This window comes from Barbus barbus (assembly GCF_936440315.1).
Source record: "Barbus barbus genome assembly, chromosome: 18".
Classification (NCBI taxonomy): Eukaryota; Metazoa; Chordata; class Actinopteri; order Cypriniformes; family Cyprinidae; genus Barbus; species Barbus barbus.
In genome coordinates this window covers 9,551,224-9,575,685 of record NC_136746.1, presented here as the reverse complement: position 1 = coordinate 9,575,685, position 24,462 = coordinate 9,551,224, and the positions used below count along the sequence as shown (strand labels likewise).

General features: G+C 40.2%; 1 protein-coding gene across 2 annotated transcripts; it reads left to right on the top strand.

Annotated features, from left to right (window-relative positions):
* The first annotated feature begins 111 nt into the window (after positions 1-111).
* Positions 112-22,761, top strand: LOC306883915 (BAG family molecular chaperone regulator 5-like). 2 transcript variants are annotated; one of them, XM_079439441.1, is made up of 5 exons: positions 112-207; positions 9,743-10,016; positions 10,102-10,530; positions 11,074-11,297; positions 21,668-22,761. In XM_079439441.1, the coding sequence occupies exons 1-5, from the start codon at positions 185-187 to the stop codon at positions 22,191-22,193; spliced, it is 1,476 nt and encodes a 491-aa protein (XP_079295567.1). In that variant the 5' UTR covers positions 112-184; the 3' UTR covers positions 22,194-22,761. The 2 variants fall into 2 exon arrangements, with proteins under 2 accessions (XP_079295567.1, XP_079295566.1); XM_079439440.1 differs by lacking the exon at positions 112-207 and adding an exon at positions 3,620-3,790.
* The last annotated feature ends 1,701 nt before the right edge of the window (positions 22,762-24,462 follow it).

Sequence of the window (24,462 nt, the reverse complement as noted above, 5' to 3'; positions counted from 1 at the left end):
GAGAAATTTTATATAATTGTGTTATATTCTAATTTAAAACACCTGAAAATAATTAGTCAGCAGCACATGAATTCAAACTCTTCGTAACTCGTTCGTTTCGCTTGGCCAGCTGGTTTCTGTCATTAGACATGTATGCCCGGTGGCTGTAAATGAAAAGTGCGTTGTGTTTAATCTGTAAACACAGATGGCTGCCCGCTGGTTATGCAGGTAAGATGGACAGCCTGTTAAACATCAAGTTTAATAAGACATGTATTTATATGATAATGTGTTTAATTTATACACCGCCTCATCTTGCACTGCTGTGAGCTGTTAATGAGAGCTGATCAATGTCTTTGTGTGCTTTAAAAGGACCTAATAGCAGCAAGCTAAACGCGGATTATCAGTCATTTGTGTTGTTTTTGTGTTTCAGCTATTACGTTTACAGCAGATTCGTTGACGTTGTTGTGCATAAAAGATGAAACCACTTTGTGTTGTGGAAGGGAGTTCACTTTTGACTTCATCGCCTAAATGTGTTTATCAAAAATGATGAGCTGAGTCAGTAGATTCCTTGCTGTCTCGATATGACATGCCTCCTGTTACGGAGAGATAGTTTATTTACTGATCAGGCAAATGTGTTCATGTTGAAGATCTTACAGTATGAGGGATCCCTCCTGGTGTGAGGAATGGTCTCCTCAGTTTCTGAACGAATCGCTGTTTTTGAACGAGTCTTTTGAACGAGTCTTTTAAGTGAATCATTTTCGACTATACACCATCCATTGATATTTTTACTGAAGTCTCTCCCTTTTGACTGCACACCTCTGTTTAGATGTTGACTTTAGCACGAGCAAGTAGTGAGGACTGCGAAGGACTATGTAATTGGTTGGATTTGGCAGAATGGAAATGTCTTTATATGTCTTATATATGAAGAATTCAGATGCAAAAGCCTCCAAGTACCGTCTGAAATTTTCTTCTAAAGTTTGAAATTTTCCCAGGCTCCTATGTTTATGTTCAGTTATTTCATTTTAATAGCAATGAAAACAACCTGGTCATTGCAATCAAAGTGAAATGACTGAACCTACACATAGGAGCCTGATGAAAATGCTTATTTCAAATGACACTTCAATGAACTCTTCATATGCATATCTTTTTTTTAAATCTGTTTTGTATTTTTATATTCCTATTTTCATATTCAACCTTTATACTCTTACAGTCAAGGAAGATATTGAAGTTTTGATGCACTGATTCTAGGAAAGATTTTGTTGGAATCACATGTAGAACTTCTTTTTTTTTTTTTTTTTCAGCTGATGATGAATCAACACTTAAAAAAACACTGACAGCCAATCAGAATTTAAAGTGAAAATTTAAATTTAAAGCTAAAATATTTACAATATAGAAGCTAATTATCGTTTTTGGTGTCAGGAATGATAAATATAACTTGACTATAAAATTATATTAATATTTCTAATTCTATGAGAATACGGGATCCGTGGCACAGCTATAACGGCGATGACGGAGGAACAATATTTTTTTTCTAGCTGATGAATGATAAAAACAAACATTCACAGCTAATCAGAAGCCAGAGTGCAACATAGCTGAAGTGCGCATTTAAGGCCCGTTCACACCAAGAATGATAACTATATTATCGTCCACACCAATGGATGATGATGTTCTTTTTATTGTAACTGTGTGCTGCAGTTATGTCATCTGCATAACTAGCCTGATATGAGTATTATGCTACTCTGAATTCAGTCAGTGTTTTAGTCTGAATGAGATTTGGAGTGACACTGATTGAGAGACAAACAAACCAGGCTGATCAGCAGCTGAATGAACCAGACAATCTTGGCATGTGAATCGATATCCTTCTCAAAACAGAATTATGAATGTGTAAAAAATAACTAATAACTAGTGCTGTCAAACGATTAATCATGATTAATCTCTTATTTACATAATATATGTGCATGTACTGTGTATATTTGATGTATATACAAATACACACACATACAATATATTATATGTATATATTATATTCATATCATTTATGTCTTCATGATGATGTATATATACTGTATAACACATTACACGCACATATAGGGTAGAGTGGGGTAAAACGCCTCCCTACTGTTTTTCCCAAAATAACTTGATAATATCAAGATAAATTTTTATAGTAACTATGGACTATGTTGGCAAGAGTGATGTAGAAGTTTTCACCATGAAGCTTACACTGGTGATGTACCGGAGAGAAAACGGATTTCACAGTAAATGATCTCATTTTCAGCAGTAAGAAAGTGTTTTAAAGCTTTATTTTGTAGAACATCACAGTTATATATGATATGAGAACAGTAGGGCCTGTATTATATTTTCAGAATGACTTTTTTCTTTCTCAAACATAGTGTGTGGGGTAAAACGCCCCTGGGGGCAATCGGACAATTACTGTAGTTATTCTGTTCTGAACATTATATCCTTTGTTTTTCCATCAAATGAATTCTAACTGGTCGGATGAATTAAAACATTTGTACTTTATATTTAAAAATGACCTCAAGTTAGCATCAGGTTGCTAGTTAGCTAGCCAGTTAGCATCAGCTAACTTTTTTTTTTTTTTTTTTTCAAATAGACTACTATAATTTTGTAATTCATAATTATTGATTTATAATTTTTTTTTTTTTTTTTTTTTAAAGCTAAAACTGCCTGTACTCTAATTTTGCTGTAAATGTTTACAGCAAATTGCTTTGTCAGACTGGAGGGCATTTTACCCCACCCATGGGTCCCCTCTTGGCACAAATTTAATTTGTTAAAAATATAATAACATAAACTCTGGACATTTTTCATACTTGGTTTATAATTGATGTCATTGTCACTACAACTATGATGGTTAGAGAGTTGGACTCGTAATCCAAAGGTTGTGGGTTCGAGTCCCCGGCCGGCAGGGATTGTAGGTGGGGCGAGTGAATGTCCAGCGCTCTCTCCACCCTCAATACCACGACTGAGGTGCCCTTGAGCAAGGCACCGAACCCCCAACTGCTCCCCGGGCGCCGCAGCATAAATGGCTGCCCACTGCTCCGGGTGTGTGTTCACGGTGTGTGTGTGTGTTCACTGCTGTGTGTGTGCACGTTGGATGGGTTAAATGCAGAGCACGAATTCCGAGTATGGGTCACCATACTTGGCTGAATGTCACTTCACTTCACAACTTTTCTGAACACATTTAACTTTTGTTTCACTGAAAAAAAGACACACTCCTTAAGGTGGTCGTTTCCCCCCTACCCTATTATGTAAACACAAACTTTTATTTTGAATGCAATTAATCGTTTGACAGCACTACTATTAAATGTCATGTCAGGCAGTTGAGTAAATGGGGGGGGGGGGGGGTGTAATTTGTGAGAAAAACACTTATAATGTTTTCTTAAAAGATTTGTTGGCAGGCAAAAAATTAAAAATAATAAAAAATCTTTTTACAGTCATCAATGACTCAAAGTGAAAGATTCAATAGCATACAAAATGACAGTCACCTGGCGCCACCTACCGGCGTAACGATGCAACTGCATAACGAGTCACTGAATGACTCATTTAGCGAACTGATTCAAAAGAGTCACTGAGATGAATCACTAGCGCTTATAGTGGGAGGGAAGGGGAGGGGCGGGAATGCAGTGCATACCGATGTGATGTTGCTCTAAATGCCAGTCTCTTCCAGAGTCACTGCAAGACCACGATCCAGAAATTACTGGAGTGTTGCACAGCGTAAAACATTTCAGCAGCGCAGCTAATGGAAACGGGGTCTGTTAGACATGTGCGCGAACGTTTTCGGCGCGTTGAAAAGGTGAGAAATATGCTGCGCATTTTAGGAGGAGGTGGTGAGATGTGCTCGGTTGTGTCGGATAGGGTTGGCTGGTGTTCAGAAGCAATAAAAATGTCCTTACGCGATGGTTTCATTCATGTAAATCCAGGCACAGCGTTGTCAGGTCACGGGGTAAATCGTTTTGATGTTGCATGTTCAGGTTTGTGTTTATATTCTAACTCTGCTTTATTGATTGTATGGTTCATGTCAAGGATGTAGCCATATATTCAGTAGATATATGTAGTAATTTAAGAATCGGCCATCGCAAAACCCATATTGGGGGGGACATGTTACGTTCCTGGTTCATGTATCAGGGTACAGCTGTAAGACACTCTTCTTCATGGTGGCACATATGATGATGATGATGATGATGATGATGATGAAGAGATGTGTTTTACATCCATCCTCCATGAACAGAAGGCAGTTTTGGTTGCTCTCGCCGGTAACATCAGCATCAGAGCTGCTGTGGATAGTTCCAGAATCTGGACTGTATTATTGATGCTGAAGTTTGAAGACCCCTGCTATTAGTCTCAGTAACTGAAATAGAAGTCTGCTCCGTTTTAATTTAATAATTAAAGATAATGGTCTTGTTCTGCCAGGACATTATCCATTAATTTAACAGACATTTAATTTAACTTCAAAACACAATGTTTAATTCAAAATATGGGTAAAACACCAGTGTAAAATTGATACAGAATCAATCCCTTTATATTACTTTGAAGGTACAAATAGTACGCAGTACATTAGGTCATTGTGATGATGATGAGACATTGCTTTCAACCTCAATGAACAGATAACTGATTTAGTTAGTCTACTAGTCTAGTTTAGACCTTTACATGTAATGAATCTAGTCAGTTTCAGTAGGGCGTAATTGTGAATAATCCAGTTTTTTTTTTTTTTTTTAGTATATTATTATTTTACAACAAAGCTGCGGGATAGAAGTACAGTTTGTTCAATGGATTGTACTGTTGCTTAACATACAAACTGTTGAGCTGCCAAAAATGTGTTTCCGGAAAAAAACCTTCAGCTGACAAAAGCTCCATAAAACAGTTTTGAAAGTTGTGAAATATGATCTAAACCTTTATACAGTTTGTACTATTGTAAAGATTGTAAGTCGATCCCTCGCAGCCCTGTTTTCATCCGTATTAAATTCAATAAGGTGCATTGGTAAGATAATATGTGTGCTGGAATCAAGTCTGTATATCCACACCACATTATTGGTTGTTTGTTGTGTAAAAGTGACTTTAGGTGTTAGAGAGAAGCAGTGATGTATTTAGCAGTGCCCACTGATAAGCTCTGGCATGGATGGCATGTTGGCTCCACCCAGATTTCATAGTCCAAAGTGTTGGTGCCCATATTTACTTGCGAGAAGTTGCAACCTATAATAAGAGGTCTTCTGTTGCTTAAATTACTGGATAGTGGAGAACAATAAAGGAGGGGAGACAGGAAGCTGGGTATTAAGTGGAGCATCTGGACAGATGATGTTCTGACTCATCCTTGTCTGACCTTCCCTCCCCTCCTACAATCACTGCATGGCATCACACTAACGTCGTACTGTTGCTCAACGGTGGGAGCAGGAATTCAACAAGCTAGGTGACCTGTTTATTAGTTCTCTTGAACCTTAATGTTTCTTGAAAGTATTCAAGGAGTATTTTTTTTTTAGAACACAACAGTAATATCTAACTGGCTTTGTTGTGGATTGGAGCCTTTTTTGGAGGTTTTTAGTCGTATATGGCTGCTGTAATCATTTTATTTGACACTGCCAGGAGTTTTCTTCTTGACAACGTTCTACTTTTTTAATTTTTTATTTTATATATATATATATATATATATATATATATGGATAAAGCACCCAAGGCATACTTTTAAAGGAAAAAAGCTATCAAGAACAAGTCTAACATCTTTGATCCTGAGGTATACAAGGACTGCATTCTCACTGCACAGTTGTACATGTATTGTGCATTAAAGGAATATTCAGGATTAAATTAAGTTTAATATTTCACCAGCATCTGCGGAATACTCTCAATTACCACAGAAAATAATTTTGACTCATGCCTCCGTTTGCAATGTGTGTACAGCTGTGTATGTATATATATGTACAGTGGGGCAAATAAGTATTTGATACACTGCTGATTTTTCAAGTTTTCTCACTTACAAAGAATGGAGAGATCTGTAATTTTCATCGTAGGTACACCTCAACTGTGAGAGACAGAATATTTAAAAAAAAATCCAGAAAATCACATTGTATGATTTTTGAATAATTAATTTCCATTTTACTGGATTTTTTACTTTTAGGGATGCTCCGATCGATCGGCCAGAGATCTGTATTGGCCGATAATCACATTTTATGACTCGATCGGTACTCGCTACACTTGGCCGATCTCACGAACCGATCACAATTTGATGACGTCAACGCGTGAGGATGTACATGATGCGTGGGGACATAAATGATTTGGCGCCACAGTCATTGATATGATCAAAATTCGCTATTTGTTGTCGTGTATGTTTTGCATAATGATATGATGAATGGATGGTTAATTTTTAACGGCAGATTCAGTGACGTTCGAGCTGATCTGCACATCACTGCACGCGTCTGCGGCGCGTTATGGCTCCACGGGCACCGGAGCTGATTGCGGCCGCTCTAGTCAATAGGTGCGTTCGACTTGTAGCGGCGCTGCGCAGAATGATCAGTGTATGACATCAAAGTGCCGCGAGAGCTATTCGAGAACATAAGGATACGTCTGCTCTCTTATGGCTCTCGCAGTACTGTGAGGTAAAATCATAAATGCAAATATTAACTACATTTTTATTATCAGGCAGACGCTTCATAATAAAAATGTAGTTAATATTTGCATTTATGATTTATTTTATCCACCCCGCGACCCGTAAATAATCAGAATGCATTTTTTTTTAATTACCCGACCCGCAGGTTATCCGCAGCGCCCGTGGATATAACGTGATCGAAGTACTGTTTTGTTTTTTTCAGTAGTTTAAATGTTTCTATTTCTTTTTTCCTCTTCAGTCTTATATTGGCCAGCATTAAACCTTATGAGTTACATCAGACTTCTCCATGTTGGAGTTTAAATGTTTCTATTTATTTTGTCCAATGTTAAATTAAACCTATTGAGTTGCATCAAACTACTCCAATAGTTTAAATGTTTTATTTATTTATTAATTTTGTCCTGCTCAGACTTGTATTGGACAATGTTTAAGTTTATACATCAGACTTCTCAATTTTAGGAGATTACATCTTTATTTTGTGCTCCACAGTTTACTATTGGATAATGTTTAAATAAACCTTGTGGGTTGCATCAGACTGCTCCATTTTGTTTGTATTTATTTTTGTCTTATATTAAGTATCCTGATATACATAATGCATACAAACATCCATAATGCATCCACAATCTCCATTGCATACAAACATAGCACACTGACCGTGTTGAGTATAATGACTACAGCAAAGCAGCTCTGGTGCAGATTCAAAGCCTGAAATTTAAATTTACCCAAAACTTTAACCCAATTCTTTTGCTGTCTTACAAGCAGTGTTGTTTCCTAACAAGGAAATGCTAATCTGATGTTGATCAAAAGAACTGCATTTTTAAATAATACAATAATAAATTACACACTTGTGCTTTTATTGTATCCTTGACTTCCAGCTCTGAAAAAGGCCACATAGAAAATATGGTAACACTTTATTTTAAGGTGTCCTTGTTTCACGTTGCATGTACTTACTATTATAAAAACAATTATTATGCATAATTACATGCAAGTAACCCTAATCCTAACCATATAGGAAGTACATGTTAATTAATATTACTCAGAACTTGTTGAATGTGTAATTACACTGTAACAAGGACACCTTAAAATAAAGTGTAACCGAAAATACTATATTTGTGGACTTCTTGTTAGGTACAGCATCTACCTAGAACTTAAATGTAATTGCTCAGTAGCTCTACATTATATTTAAAGCCTTCTGTAATCTCCTCCATGTCTGTTATTAAATGTATTTCATGAGCACTATGGTCTGGGTGCTAATGGACACTGTCCCTTTAAGGACCAAGAATATGATCTGTCCGACATGTCTGACATCACAGACACTTCCCTAGGGGAGTCTGGGAGGGCAGTCTGCTGCCAGTAAAATATTGCCTAGGACTTTGAATCGGCAGAGGTAAGACAGCTCTGAATGGACTGTTCTTGAAGGGCATCTGCTCTTAGGGACACTTTATTTCTCTAAACCTCTTCTGCAGTTAAGGTGTGTAGGTGCTTTTGGGTTGATACACTTACATAACATGCTAGTAGCCAGATTTTGCCATCTTTTTGTGGAAATAAGTAGGACTACATGATTTCATGACACCGGCAGGTAGAGAGTACACTTTCCAAGACCTTCTAGTAAGTTGGGTTGTCGCATCCTGCCTGTTTTGTCATAATCGGATGAATGGATTCATTACAGAAAGTCAGACTTGGTAAGAGTGAACGGTTGCATTTCAGATGGACAGATTAAGCAAGTTATACGAACCTTCTGGTTTTGGGAAACTGTTCACAAAAGTTGTCCACCTAACAAATGGAGGTTTGTGATGTCGTGCATTCATACAGCTACTGTTTCCTGCATTGGCAAGCCTATTTGGTTAGTGTTTTGTTTATGATGGGTGTAGTTGGAAACCTTTGGCTTAGTCAGCCTTAGTCATCACAGCTGTACAACACATACAACCTGTGCACAAAACCTCTCTCCTGTATTTTTCATAAAAGTTTACCTGGGTTAGGATTAACCCTAGTTTGTCCCACCACACAGTAATACACAGTCTTGAATTTTTGACAAGTGGATCATATCTTTTTTTTTTTTTTTTTTTTTTTACTTCTCATTATAGACATCCACTAAAAATTTCCTGCTGGGTAAAGTAATTTAGGAAGAAGAAACATTTGTTTGTCACCAAATGTTTGCCTGATGTTTTGTTATTTTGATTTAATACAATGAAATTCATTTTAAGTGTGTCTTTTAGCGATAATTCACCCAAAAATGAAAATTCTGTCATTTACTCAACCGCATGTCATTCTGTGTGAACTACTTTTTCTGTGGAACATGATATTTTGAAGAATGTGGGGTGGACAGCCTTTCAGTTTCCATTGACTTCCATATGTTTTTTCCATACTATGGAAGTCAATGGGGACCAAATATCTTTCTCTAAATTCTTTTTGAGGCCACTGTATAAGTGTAGTTGAAGTACAGTATGTCAGGTGTGAACTTTTTATTTATTTATTTGGTAACAGATTTGAATGTACATTACGATTCAAAAGTAAGTTATTCTAAAAACTGACAGTAAAGACATTTATAATTATTAATTTTACTGTATTATGATTTAATAAATACAGCCTTGGTAAGCATAAAAGTTTTCTTTCAAAAACAAAAGCAAACAATTTTGAATGCTAGTTTGTTTAATTAACTGTCACCCGTCCCCTCTGTGGGACGCCTACATTTACTTCACTATATTGCAATTAAATCCTAATCTAATCATGACAAACTATATATCGTTGGAAAGATCTAAGACTCCTAAATAGATATTTAACCACTTTCTTTTATGTAGAAAAAGTAATAGATTAATTCATGACGAGTGCACCTGAAAAATCTACATCATAACAGGAGTTCTGACCTTTGTCACAGACGGTCTTCTTAGTTGCCTTTTTTCCCTATCACATGCAGTGTAAAAAATGTTTTTTTTTTTTCTCACAATATTCTATATAGTCTGCTATTATCAATTAGTATGAGCTTGTAAATTCTCTGCACAATAAAAGAATTAACAAAATGTTGTTTAAAGTAGTTTTCCTGCCAGCTACCCTTCTCTTTTTCATCCACTGTATTTATTATCCCAACAATCACACTGTGACTATTGTGACTATTTCCATATCCTGACCAGCTCTCACCTCTCTCTTCTCCTTCAGCCTGTTTAGGAAACCCTTTGATGGTGGGAAGAGGACGATGGATCATGGCAGTCAGCAGCAACAGTCGCAGCAGATGCCAGGACCCTTCACAGGTTATGCGGGACCCCAGGGCCCGTACCCTGGGCAGCACCCAGCCCTGTTACGGCTGGATGAGGTGCAAAGGGAGCTTGCCAGCCTGGGCCCACAGGTGTGCTCTTACAGTGGCCTGCAGAGCGACAGAGAGTACAAACAACTGGAGCGAGAGCTAACCCGATTACTGCTGGAGGTCGATAAGGTCAGGACAGGCCATCAAACTTTTTAGTTCGTTATGAAGTCACACTAGTTCATTCTTCTTAACCATGTTTTGTTTCCCGACCCAGGTGGAGACAGAGGGCCGGCCGGAGCTTCAGCAGGCTCGGAAGCGTGCGGCAGGAGAGGTCGAGGGTCTGCTTCGCTACCTGGAGGGCAATGCTACGCATCCGTCTCGGCTGGCCATTGAGGAGCTGACCCAGGAGGCGCAGAACTTTCTGAATGAAGGGGTTGTGGGGCCGTTCCGGCAGGGCCAGGCTCAGGATGCCTTTGAAATCAGTGAGGAGCTGGTGGATGCTGTGCAGGACGTGGCCATGCGGCTGGCCCAGGTTAAGACGGGTGGAAGTGTCCCGCTCAGGAAGGCCCGTTACAAAGCGCTGACACGTGTCTGTGCCGTACAGGAAATACTGGAGGGTCGTATCCGCACTCATACGTTGGCGCTGCCGTTGTCCGATGACACACATGAGGCTGTGCAACGTATTAATCAAGTCATGGCGCAGGTGAAAAAATATCACGAGAAATCACAATCCTGCATCTTAACCAGAAAATCACTTATCACATTTATTTTTACATGTGAAGATACAGCAGTTACAAAATTTTAAAGGTCAGAGAGAGAGAGTAGAAAATAGCCATTTAAATGTTAATAGTGTTTTGCTTACACTACCATTCAAAAGTTTGGGGAGAGTAGATCTGAAGGATCATGTGACACTGAAGACATGATGCTGAAAATTCAGCTTTGCATTACAGAAATAAATTACACTTTAAAATCTATTCAAATAGAGAATAGTTATTTTAAATTGTAGTAATATTTTGCAATTTTACTGCTTTTACTGTATTTATGATCAAATAAATGCAGCCTTGATGAGCATAGGAGACTTCTTTAAAAAAAAAAAACATTTACAAAACTTTCTGAGCCGCACATTTGAATGGTAGTTTATTTAATATTTTTAATCATTTTTGAAAAAAACATTCAGATTTTAGCCATGAAACAACTTAATGTTGACAGTAAAATAAAGAACCTGAAATGAACTCATCTTGTGTAGGTGAGTGGTGCCCGGTGCCAGGAAGTGGCTCTGCTGATGGGTCTGAGTGGGCGTGATAGCTGTGCCCACCTGGCGAGGATCCTTACAGAGCTGTTGGTTGAACTGGATGCCCTGGATGTGTCTAGTAATGCTGCGGTGAGGAACTACAGAAAACAAGTGGTGGAGGAGATTAATGGTCTGCTAAAACATCTTGACCTGGAGGGAGAAGGAGAGGACACACGCAGGTAACACTAAATACACACATCAACAGACAAACTACAATATACAGCACCACTGAAATTCTGTATAATGTTTACTTATGTCACATATTTAATTAGTCTTATTTAAGGATGAAATTTTAAAATATACACGCGTGGTCAGAATTGTTGGTACCCTTGGTAAATACGATTAAAGAAGGCTGTGAAAATAAATGTGACCCTCTTAAAAAACACTCTTAAAAAATAAAGGTGCGTCACGATGCCATAGAAGAACCTTTTTTGTCTAAATGGTTCCATAAAGAACCTTTAACATCTAAAGAATTTAGTTTCACAAAAGGTTCTTTTTGGCAAAAGAAGGTTCTTCAGATTATAAAAAGGTAAGAAAGAGATGGTTCTTTAAAGAACCTTTCACTGAACGGTTCTTTGTGGAACCAAAAATGGATCTTCTATGGCATCGCTGTGAAGAACCTTTCAAGCACCATAATTTTTAAGAGTGTAGGAAATATCATTGTTGGGGACTGCCCCACTGATGCCGGGTTTTAAGGGTGTTAACCACTTCAGTACTCTGATCAGGGAGTCGGAGTCATCAAATTTCTTTCCACCATTTATTTAGATGCAGGGTTACACCATATACACTCGGATGCATTGAAGGTAGTTTCTGCAATAAACAATAAATCAGAAATAAATAACTAAATGTTAAACAAATATAAATGTCACACATAAACACTGTTACAGGAAACAGCGCACTTCCCCGCAGTAAGCAATATTAGCAACTTGTAGTTAGTGGACGAATAATTACTGGGTACTAGAATATAAAGATGCATATGAACAACTTAAGGTACATTATACAATGTCCTCATCACAATATGAAAGCATTACAAGTATAGAATATATCACACGAAATCAGCAACATGTGTAAACAAGATACTAATAACATCAAGATAAGCCGCGATGCTAGCGCATTTTCACGTGTATTTCACATGGTGAACTAATTATCATAAAGATCGCGAAGACCAACAATATCACCAAGACTTGACAACGCGAACAGATTCAGCAGTATAAACATCCAGTATTATGCTCATAAAGTCATGGAATAAACTTACTTTGTCAATAACTTTGCCCTGCACTTGACGGTGCTGCACAGGTGGAAAACTGCGTCACATTCTGTTAGCTCTGTATGCGTAACCAATAGCGCAACACTTACTCCGAACACGTATCATAATAAAAGTTGCATCTTGCATATTTACATAATACAGGCTCTTACCTAATATAAAAGTATAAGAGACAAATGAAGGTAAAGAATTCACAACAGCCACCCCCACATTTGAGCATCGAATGTGCAAGTTAAGGGAATTCTTTAAGAGTCTTTGGTTTCATTCTCAAAGGCTGGCAATGGAATGAGGCGGGCTACTGGCCTAGTATACACTTTGCCTTGAACACTGACATCCGCTGTTCTCACACATCCATCACTGCTGACCACAGTCTTGGTAACTTTGCCAATGGGCCACTGAGCCCTGGGGAGTTGTGGATCAATTATCAAAACCACTGATCCTACTGTCAGCGAGTCTGATGGCTTGTGCCATTTCTGACGTGTCTGTAGTGTGGGCAAGTAATTCCTTGTAAATTGAGTCCAGAACTGGTCCACAAGATTTTGGCAATGGCGCCATCTGCGCCGCCCCATTTCTCCTGAAGCATACACCACCTGCGGAAGTGATGCATCCCGCCGCCCCATAAGGAGAAGGTTTGGTGTAATGGGGTCTAGATCTGCAACATCTGCGGAGACGTATCCAAGGGGTTTTGAATTCAAAATGCCCTCTACCTCTACTAATACTGTAGACAGGACATCTTCTGAGACGGACTGACTTCCAACTGCGACCTGTAGAGCAGCCTTGATGGAGCGGACCTCTCGCTCCCAAACGCCACCAAAATGAGGAGCATTAGGTGGATTGAACTTGAAGAGGATCTGGTAATCAGCTAGCTGCTCCTTTAATTGGGATTCCATAGCGGCAAAGGCTTCACGCAGTTCTCGATCAGCCCCACGAAAGTTAGTGCCACAGTCTGACCTGATCTCTTTTGGTCTGCCACGTCTGGCTATGAATCTACGAAGAGCAAGCAGGAAGGCATCCACATCCAAGGAGTTGAGAAGCTCTATGTGAACAGCTCTTGTGGTGAGGCACTTGAAAATGACACCCCAACGTTTCTCAACCCTCCTGCCTCTTTTAACATGATAAGGGCCGAAGCAGTCCACTCCTGTGGAATAAAACGGTGGGCAGAGAAGTCTGAGCCTCTCTGGAGGCAAGTCTGCCATCTGTGGTATCTTAGGCTTAGCTCTCCACCGCTGACATGATGAACAGAGAAGCTGATGTTGTTTAACAGCTTGCCGCCCCCTCAAGATCCAGTATTGTCTCCGTAATTCCGCATACACTCTTTCTGTGCCTGGGTGCAATAAGCGTTCATCAAAGTCTTTAATGAGAAGCTTTGTTGCTGGATGCCGCGAATCTAGCACTATGGGGTGAATCTGTTCAACATTTGGGCTTTCCAGCCTCCGTAATCGTCCTCCCACTCTGATTATATTAGTTACTGGATCCCACTCTGGAGCAAGACATATTAGTCGACTGTGGTTTGGTATGGGTTTGTGTGTTTTGAGGGCTATTGTCTCCTCAGGGAAGCTCTGAGCCTGACACTTCCTCAGTAGGATCAACTCGGCTTCACGAGGATCAATGAGCTGGGTGTTTGCTGAATCATCTGTCACTTGTTGACATACCTGCCGAGTTGCTTCCACTAACTCTTTCCAGGTGCTGAACTGAGTGACCTCAGGAAGGGTATGATCTGATTCCACAGAGGTTAGGCAGCAGATAGTGACACATTTCAGTTCAGGTAACTCTTCTGACCTTGCCGGTTCAGGTCTCTTTGGCCAGTGCTCAGAACTCAGTTTTAGAAATGAGGGTCCATGACTCCAGCGCCCAGGAACAGTAAAACTTGAGAGTGGTTTTCCTCTAGTGATGTCATCCGCTGGGTTTTTCTGTGTGTCCACATAACGCCAAGCAGTGTACTCTGTCAACTCCTGAATTTCTGAGATTCGTGTTCCAACAAAGACTTTGAATCTACAGGAGTCGGACTGAAGCCACTCCAACACTGTCGTAGAATCTGTCCACAGAATTGTCTGCTGAATTGTGAGAGTCATCTCATCTTTCAGAAGCTTCGCTAGCTGTGCTCCTGCTAATGCTGCACAGAGCTCCAAGCGAGGAATGGACTGTTGCCTCTTGGGAGCCACTCGGGATCTGGCCATGACAAAAGCGGTATGAACAACATCTTGTGTGTACTCTACCAAATAAGCCACAGCCCCATATGCCCTTTCTGATGCGTCACAAAACACATGGAGGTCGTACTTCCGTTCTACATCATTGGGCACTGAAGAGTAGCAGCGGGGAATTGTTATGGTGCTGAGATACTTTAACTCACGTTCCCATGTGTCCCAGGCAGTGTGAAGATCTTGTGGCAGATTCGGGTCATCCCAATCTCTTCTTTTGGACCACAGTTGTTGAATGAGCACTTTTGCTCGTGTGGTGAAAGGCACAATGAACCCCAATGGGTCATACTGCGTTGCTAACACTTGATAAGCTGTTCTCATTGTTAATGCAGCATGTTCAATGGGACGATATTGGTATCCCAGTGTATCAGCAGCACAGTTCCACCTGAGACCCAAAGTCGGTTCCATTGGATCAGTCCTGTTTTGTTCAAGCCATTGTTCTGCAACTGAAGACCTTGCTTCTGTGGGCAGATGTGAGATCACTGATGGCTGGTTGCTAGCCCATTGTCTGAGGTCAAAACCACCCGTTGCTAGCAGACTGCGCAGTTGATCGACCGTTAGCTTGGCCTCAGATGTGGTTGGAAAGCTAGCTAGATAGTTGTCCACGTAAAAACTCTGCTGCACTACCTGTAGAGCTCCTGGGTAACTCTCTTGGTTATTGCGAGCATGCTGTTGCACAGCAAAAATGGCACAACATGGGCTGCTGGTTGTACCAAACGGCAAGACTTGCCATTCATAGACATCTGGACAGTTCTCAGACTGCAGATCTCGCCAGATAAAGCGAAGAAGCGGTCTGTCCTCAGGCAGCAAGCGGACCTGATGGAACATTCCTCGGATATCTGCACTTACAGCCACATGGTGTTGACGGAATCTCAAAAGAACGCCCAACAATGAGGGGCCAAGTGCGGGCCCTGGCAACAGCTGATCATTCAGAGATAGGCCTTGATACTTGAATGAACAATTAAAGACCAATCTTGGTTTATCGTTGTGACACACCAGGTGGTGGGGAATATACCAGGCCTCCTCTGACTTGGTGACTTCTTCGGTTTGAAGCTTGGTAACATAGCCTGCCTTAACAAGCTTAGTAATCTCACCAGAGTAGACAGCAGCTTTGTCTGGGTTTTTCTGAAGTTTCCTCTCGATACTCCTCAGACTAGGCATGACAGACTGGGTTGTGCTTATTAGTTTTGTAACACCAGGTTTGTGCAGAAGGGGGGTGGCATAACGCTGAACATTGTCTACCTGAATTCTCTGTGTTCTGCATTCGAGAAGTTTAACTGCTTCTTGATCTTCCCTGGATCGAACCACCAGTTTCTCATTTCGATAAGGCAGGATGTCGAGTTGCCATAACTTCTCAACATTACGGTAGAGCAAGTCATTAGGACAGGTGGTTGTCACAAAAAGACACTGATGCACTGAGCTATGGCTTGTCGAGGTCTCCTCAGCCCCTTGTAGGGCCCACCCAAGGGCTGTGTGCACTGCAGCTGGGCCACCTTTGATTCCTTGACGGACTGGCTTATCTGCTGTGATAAGATGGACATTGTCTGATCCTATCAGTACCAGTGGACGTACATTGTGGAAGGACTGTAAGGGTAGCCCTCTGAGGTGGGCATACCGTCTCTGAAGTCTCTGCACTGGATACGATTGCTCTATTAAGTCCAGACCTGAAGCTGTGAAGGCCCCAAGTATCGGAAAGCGGCTTTTTGGTTCACCTTTTGGAGAGATTTCCAAGTTGATCTTGGACCCAGAAAGGTGAGTGATGTCAGATCGTACTGTGCGTAGAGCCAGTGTTTCAGGTTCACCCCTCAACTGAAGCATTTGTACGACTACTGGTAGGATCATGGTTCGCTGTGCTCCGTCGTCTAATACAGCGTAAGTCTCCACTGACTTGGACTTGCTGTGTAGCACCACTGGAACCACTTTGAGCAGCACTCTGCAGGTCGCACTAGCAGGTGTGAGGTAAATACGACTCTCTGACGTACCTGCTGTGTTTGTTGGATCATCACGAGCTATGCGATGAAGCACTTGTAAATGGATTCCCCCACAGTCACTGCATGGCTTTTTGAGGTTACACATCTCTGGTTCATGTAGTCGCGCACATCGCCAGCATCGCTTTCCATCAGAAATCCACTTTTGTAGGTCTGCAACCGTCTGCTCTTTGATGTTGTCACAACGTGTGATGTAGTGCTCTTTACTATTACAAAAGAGACAGTGTACCTTGAGTGGTTTCTTTTGTTTGGGCTCTTTGGGACGGGTAGAGGGCACAGTCTCAGCGGAGGAGGCACCATGATAAAGAACTACACTTGACCCCTTTGTTTTAGTTGAAGGTTTCTCTTTCCCAACCCCTGGAAGTTTCTCATGCTGGTAGCGCTGTACTAATCGAATCGACAGTCTCTGCTGCTGTGCTTTAACTTGTAGCCATCCGGCAAAGTCCTGCAGATTATAGGGGTTAAGACTTATAGAATTGAGCTTCCCCTGCTGATGAAGGAATTCAATGAAGCCATCTCGAAGATACTTTGGCAGCTTGCTAAGTAGTCGGTCCACGTGTGAACAGCAGTTCAGCTCCATCCCTCTGGGTCCCTCTAATGACAGCAGCATACTGACCAGGAGATGAACTCGTAAGGCAAAGCTTTGAAAGCTGTGGCTATCATTGGGCTTTACATCTGGTGATGTAAGGATGGCTGCTATTTCACTTTGAGCCAGTTGATGTGGCTGACCGTACTGTAGCTGAAGGGCTTGCATAGCTGCTGAATACGGATAGGGGTGATGCCGGCAAGACTGCCCTATCATTTGAGCTTCAGGCAGTTTAAGATGCTCCAACAGTACATGGTATTTGTACTTCTCAGTTAACTCTGGGTAAGGCTCAAGCAAATTGTCCAATGCCAGCTTCATATTAGCAAATTCCCTTTCGCTGTCACTCGTGAAGTCAGGAATTTTAGGTTTTGGGGGACTATGAAATGTCTGTTGAGGTATACTACCACCTGGTGGAACTGCAATCTGGGCTGGCATGAGCTGTGGTGCGGCTGCTGCAGTACTCACTGAAGGGACTAAACCAGGTGCCATGGAATGCGGATAAACAGGTGCCGGCGAAATTAGCTGCTGTGTCTCAAGGGGCTGGAATGTTCGTTCAGCTTCGTAAGTTACAGCTCGTTCTTGACTGGGTGGAACTCTGGACAAATGAGAAGGAACAGGCTCATACAGTTGCGGTAATTGTGGGTGACGCGAGACAGGAGATGCCATGCCAGAGGAAATAGGGGAATACTGTAAACCTGTAGTTTGTGGATAACTTGGTTGGACTGGAGCAAATCCACGGTTGAGACTTTTCACCTCTGGTTCAAGAACAGTATCTATTATATGTGACCTGTCCTTATGTTGCACCAATGCTCCTACTGCAGCCTATTTCTCAACATGTAGCACTGTGCCTCGTGAGAGTAGGGCCGGGGGGCTTACATAGCTAGAAGGTGCAGGCGAAGATTGTAGCGATGATGCAACAGCCTGTACCTGTTCATTATCCTCGTTTTCCTGTTCCTCCCTCAAGAATGATTTGATGTGTTCCATCATCTTGTCTCGGCGGTGCTTTCGTTTCTTAAGCTGATCTAATTTCCTGAGAAGATTGTCCATTTCAGCTGTCTCCTCTTTCTCCTTCTCGTTCATGGATTCCATTAATTTCGTTAATGAGTCCATACTCAATAAGTCTGCTTGACTTGGACTGGGCGTGGCTCGATGCCTGCCTTGGCTGGAGTCTGCATCTGCTTGACTTGTATACACTGCGGCTGCTGCTCCTCTCTGCTCCTCTGACTCCCTCTGAACAGGACTGGAGGAAAAGGCAGGTCGGTGAGGGAAGTCAAGGATGTAATCCTCAAGGTGCCTAGGGGCTTGGCATTGCCGTGATGGTCTAGCTTGAAGAGGAGATGTTGGTTTGTCACCTGATGACATTCTGAAGCAGTTAAGCATCCGGCTCGAAGGACCATTTGTTGGGGACTGCCCCACTGATGCCGGGTTTTAAGGGTGTTAACCACTTCAGTACTCTGATCAGGGAGTCGGAGTCATCAAATTTCTTTCCACCATTTATTTAGATGCAGGGTTACACCATATACACTCGGATGCATTGAAGGTAGTTTCTGCAATAAACAATAAATCAGAAATAAATAACTAAATGTTAAACAAATATAAATGTCACACATAAACACTGTTACAGGAAACAGCGCACTTCCCCGCAGTAAGCAATATTAGCAACTTGTAGTTAGTGGACGAATAATTACTGGGTACTAGAATATAAAGATGCATATGAACAACTTAAGGTACATTATACAATGTCCTCATCACAATATGAAAGCATTACAAGTATAGAATATATCACACGAAATCAGCAACATGTGTAAACCAGATACTAATAACATCAAGATAAGCCGCGATGCTAGCGCATTTTCACGTGTATTTCACATGGTGAACTAATTATCATAAAGATCGCGAAGACCAACAATATCACCAAGACTTGACAACGCGAACAGATTCAGCAGTATAAACATCCAGTATTATGCTCATAAAGTCATGGAATAAACTTACTTTGTCAATAACTTTGCCCTGCACTTGACGGTGCTGCACAGGTGGAAAACTGCGTCACATTCTGTTAGCTCTGTATGCGTAACCAATAGCGCAACACTTACTCCGAACACGTATCATAATAAAAGTTGCATCTTGCATATTTACATAATACAGGCTCTTACCTAATATAAAAGTATAAGAGACAAATGAAGGTAAAGAATTCACAACAATCATTATGAAATCAATGTTTTTTTCTCAAATACATGTTGGACACAATTACTGGTACCCCTAGAAATTCTTATGGGTAAAATATATCTGAAATATATTCCCATTCATATTCACAATTTTGAGCACTCCAGGGTGATTTATGAAATTATCCAGCCATGGCTTCCTGTTTAACAGAAATATAAATAGGAGGGAAAACAAAGGCCAATTTCCAAATTAATCATCCATCACAATGAGAAAACCCAAAGAATATATTTCTGATGTGCAGCAAAAGATAATTGAGCTTCACAAATTAGAAAGTGGCTTTAAGAAAAGAGCTAGAGCAGTGAAAATTCCCATTTCCACCATCAGGGCAATAATTAAGAATTTATATTAATATTTTTAATTCAGTAATTAAGACAAAAAACAATCTCCAGCATATTCGGTTATCAGACACGACTGGAATTTCAAATGAGACTGGCTTTGGGTTTGGTGAACTCAGAGGTAAAAACTACCCCGTGTGTACAATGAAATATACTGCTGTATTTTTGATGTTGTGGGCCTATATTTCTGCTGGAGGTCCTGGACATCTTGTTTAGACACATGGCATCATGGATTCTATCAAAATACTAACAGATAAAAAATCAATAAGTTACTGATTCTGTTAGAAATCTTATAATGGGTCATGTTTGGATCTTCAAACCGGACAATAATCCAAAACCAAACCTTAAAAACAACACAAAAATGGGTCACTGAGCACAAAACCAAGCTTCTGCTGGCCATTCCAGTCCTCTGACCTGAACCCTGTAGAAAATGAGTGAGGTGAACTGAAGAGAAGAAGCACCGTCATGGAGCTGTGAATCTGAAGGATCTGGAGTGATTCTGGATGAAGGAATGGTCTCTGATCTCTTGTCAGGTGTTCTCTAACCTCATCAGGCATTATAGGAGAAAACTCCTATACTATTTTGGCAAATGGAGGTTTCAAAAAGTATTGAATAAAAGGGTGCCGTTAATTGTGTCCAATGTGTATTAGAGACAAACATTTATTTCATAATGATATTTCCCCTCATTTTAAATTCTTATTCTACAATGAAAGGTTAGATTTTTGTGAATTTTTTAAAATAATAGATCAAAAGGATTAACAATGCAGATTTATTTCCACAGTCGCCTTTGATCATATTTACCAAGGGTACCAACAATTCTGACCACGTGTGTAAATTAGATTTTTTTTGTAAATTTTTGGAATAATTTTATTTTTAAATGTTTGGGAAAAGAAGTTTCTTATGCTCACTAAGGCTGTATTTATTTGATTTAAAATAATATAAAAATTGTAATATTGTGAAATATTGTTGCAGTTTAAGTTTTCTAATTTAGTATATTTTAGCATCATAACTCCAGTCTTCATGATCCTTCAGAAATCCTTCTAATATGCTGATTTACTGCTTACAGCTGCAGTCCGTAACTTTTGGTGCTCTAGCGGTTAATAAATAGAACTGTGTGCTTCTTGCAGAAGAACATTGTAGCCGGAGCTACTTCTCTCTATTCATGTCTATGACGAATCACACAGTTACTCTGCTACTACTACTTATATATATTAAAAATGTAACTCTGCTACTCCACAGCGGCCCGAACCAGTCTAAAATAGTCCGAATATAAATGCTTATTATAGGTGTACCGCCAAAAACACTGTTTGGAAAATGGATTCATGGTGTACTCTTATTATATTAATTTTGTCAATTTTGAACACAAAAAAAGTTACGGACTGCAGCTTTAAGAAACCTTTATTATTATCAATGTTGAAATCGTTTTTTGTTGTTGCTTGATATCTTTGTGGAAGCTGTGATACTTTTTTTTTTTTTTTTTTTTATCAGGATTCTTTGATAAACAAAGTTACTAGCATTTTTAAAAATATTTTGTAACAATTTAGCTTTTTATAAAATATTATATTTATAAAATATTATATATTTTTTTTCAACAATTTTAATGCATCCTTGCTGAATAAATTTATTACTTTTAAGTATTAAGTGTTAATATTTTTGTGGAATGATACACAAACTTTTGAATGGTAAATTAAGCTGCAAGGTTTTTTCAACATTAATAACGAAAATGTTTCTTGAGCATCAGTGATTAAGAAACATTTCAAATATCAAGAAAACATTATTTATTGTTATGAATTTAAGACTTTTTTTTTTTTTTACATGTATACAAATTAGGATATACTGCATATAAATTATTTATATTCTAAATATAACTTGTATGTAATCAAGAGTTGGGCCTATTTTAATGGATTATTAGTTACTTAACTTATATTAATGAAGTTAATTCACTGTTTCTCCAGGTATGATTTAGCTCAGAATGACTCGATCCGTGAAATTGAGGTGATCAGGGGCCGCGTCTCAGTGCTGCGGGAGGAGCTGCTCCGGCACGGTGCTGCAGGACAGGGGACGGAGCTGCAAGGTCTCCTCACGCACCTGGATCAGGTGGAAACGGGGCGAAATCCATGCATCCGGGAGGCGCGCCGCAGGGCTGTGTTGGAAGTTCAGGCGCTCATCACCTTCCTAGACCTCTGGGAAGCCCTCGGACGGCGTAACCCTGGACCAGACGAGGCTCCGTCTCATGCGGCCGTGTGGCATGTCTTAGCCAGCCTGTGCGACCTGCAGGCTCAGGTTTTGGGCTTTGACGGCAAGAGGGCTGACAAGAGCTACATGGTATTGGAAGAACTACTGACCAAACAACTTCTGGCTCTTGATGCTGTGGACCCTCAGGGTGACCAGGGGACCAAAACTGCCCGTAAGCAAGCTGTTAAACACGCCCAGAATATCCTTAGTTACCTGGATATGAAGACAGATGAGTGGGAGTACTGAGGCCGATAAAAGAGACTGAGAATAAGGAGCTGCAAGGAAAAAGGCAAAAGGTTTTTTTGCCTCTTGTGCGACATGGACACAGTCATGCTGAGGATACAGGCCATGGGCGGAATTTTTAATTTGTATATAAAAGACATTGTGTATCGCCATGAGCAGCGAGACTGTTACCCATGATGCACTGCACCTGCTGCTTTTATCGGTCCATTACTGGTCCCTGAAAGCTGCCTTTCTCTTGGCAGAAGGAAACGCGGTTTCTACTGCACATGAAGCGTTTGTTTTCATCACAATAACCCATGATCTTTTTAGTTTAATCTGTGCTGTTGATTGGTGTGGTGTGGTGCCTAAACCCTGTTCTGCTGCCAAAATCTGCTTCCAGCTTTTTCCCACATGCCCGGGTGGAGCACATTTCAGTCTTTATCGTGGTGTGAGTACATCAGCTCTTCATTCCTATCCAGTTAGAGCCATAATGGAAAAGGTGGCCTAAGTTTATTGTTCATAGGTTTAATCTCTTCTCTAAATTGCACTTTCAGAGCCTGAGCTCCTCTTGCTACAGTTATTAGCCGCGTATAAAAAAAACTACTGACCCAAAGGGAGCGATATTTTAGCATTTCCTTGCATCTTCTACATATATGCCCCAGTTTATGTTAAAGGGATCGTTCACCCCAAAATTCTGTCATTAATTACTCACCCTCATGTCGTTCCTAACCTGTAAGACCTTCGATCATCTTCGGAACACGATGAATTCCGAGAGCTCTCTGACCCTCCCATAGACAGCAAGGATCCTACCACAATCAAGGTCCAGAAACGTAACCCATGTGACATCAGTGGTTCAACTGTAATTTTACAAGCTACGAGAATACTTTTTGTGCACAAAAAAAACTAAAATAATGACTTTATTCAATAATTCATCTCCTCCGTCCGTGTCACCCCTGTGCCATTTTGGAAAGTATCACATATGTAAACAACGTATGCAACGCATGTACGCGGATACGTTCATATCAAAGCGTAAACAACAATGTATCCGCGTACGGTGCTGCTAACACAGAACAACATATCTTGTTATTTTTGTTTTCTTTGCCCACAAAAACTATTCTTGTAGCTTCGTAACATTACGGTTGAACCCGTAGATTATTTTAACGATGTCCTTACTACGTTTCTGGACCTTGATTGTGTTAGGATCCTTGCTGTCTATGGGAGGGTTAGAGAGCCCTCAGATTTCATCAAAAATATCGTAATTTGTGTTTCAAAGATGAACAAAGGTCTTACAGGTTTGGAATGACATGAGGGTGAGTAATTAATGGCATTTTTCATTTCTGGGTGAACTATCCCTTTAAAGAATTTTATCTTACAATAGATGACAGTGAATAAACATTGGTTTGTGACATCAGTTTAAAGGTGAAGTTTAATTTCTGTGCCATTAGTGTCACCAAATGCACAGTGTTTACACTTTTTAGGGTATTTAAAATGAAATGACACACTTCACCTTTTTTTTTTTTTTTTTTTTAGCTGACTCAAGGACAGCTAAAAAAAAATCAATAAAATCAAGATTTTTAAACCTTCCTGCAGTTTTGTCAGATTTCATAGAGGACTGTGGCCAAAATGTAATGAGGTATTGTCTTTGGAGATGTTTCTTTTTACTATGGAGGACAAAGAATATAAACTATTTCACAGGGTTTCTTGTCTTCTCCATTGTTTTTTTGCTGTTAGGCAAAAAGTGCCTGTGCAAGCGACTAGGGAATCAAGCAGAGACTGAAAGTGTGTGTCTGTGATTGTTAAAAAAAAAAAAAAAAGTGGTGCATGCTATTTTGGTGGTGAGACTGATCAAAGTGGACAGGGGCGTTCAAGGACATTTTCATCAGAGCGGCAGGGAAAGACAGCAAGCTATCAAACAAACTCAAAAACTGTGGCTACATTCACACAGATCAGTGTGAATTTTTTTTTTTTTTTTTTTTTTTTTTCTGTTACACATGATAGATCTGGGGGTTTTGGGATGACCGTACTATGAACCAATATAGATTTGGTTAACTTTCATACGCGAGTATAAAATCAGACGAGTGAGTCCCCCATGTGACTTTAGTGTGAATTTAGAGGGTTTTCACCGTATTTGCACATTGGATTTACCCTTGGTTTGACTCAAACAAATGTATGAGTTACACTCTATAAAAGTACTACACATAAAGGTGCAAAAGTATATTTTTTTATTAATATACTTTTTACTAAGTTGTTAAAAACATATCCGGGTCAGCATGCATAACACAGCAGTGGCATT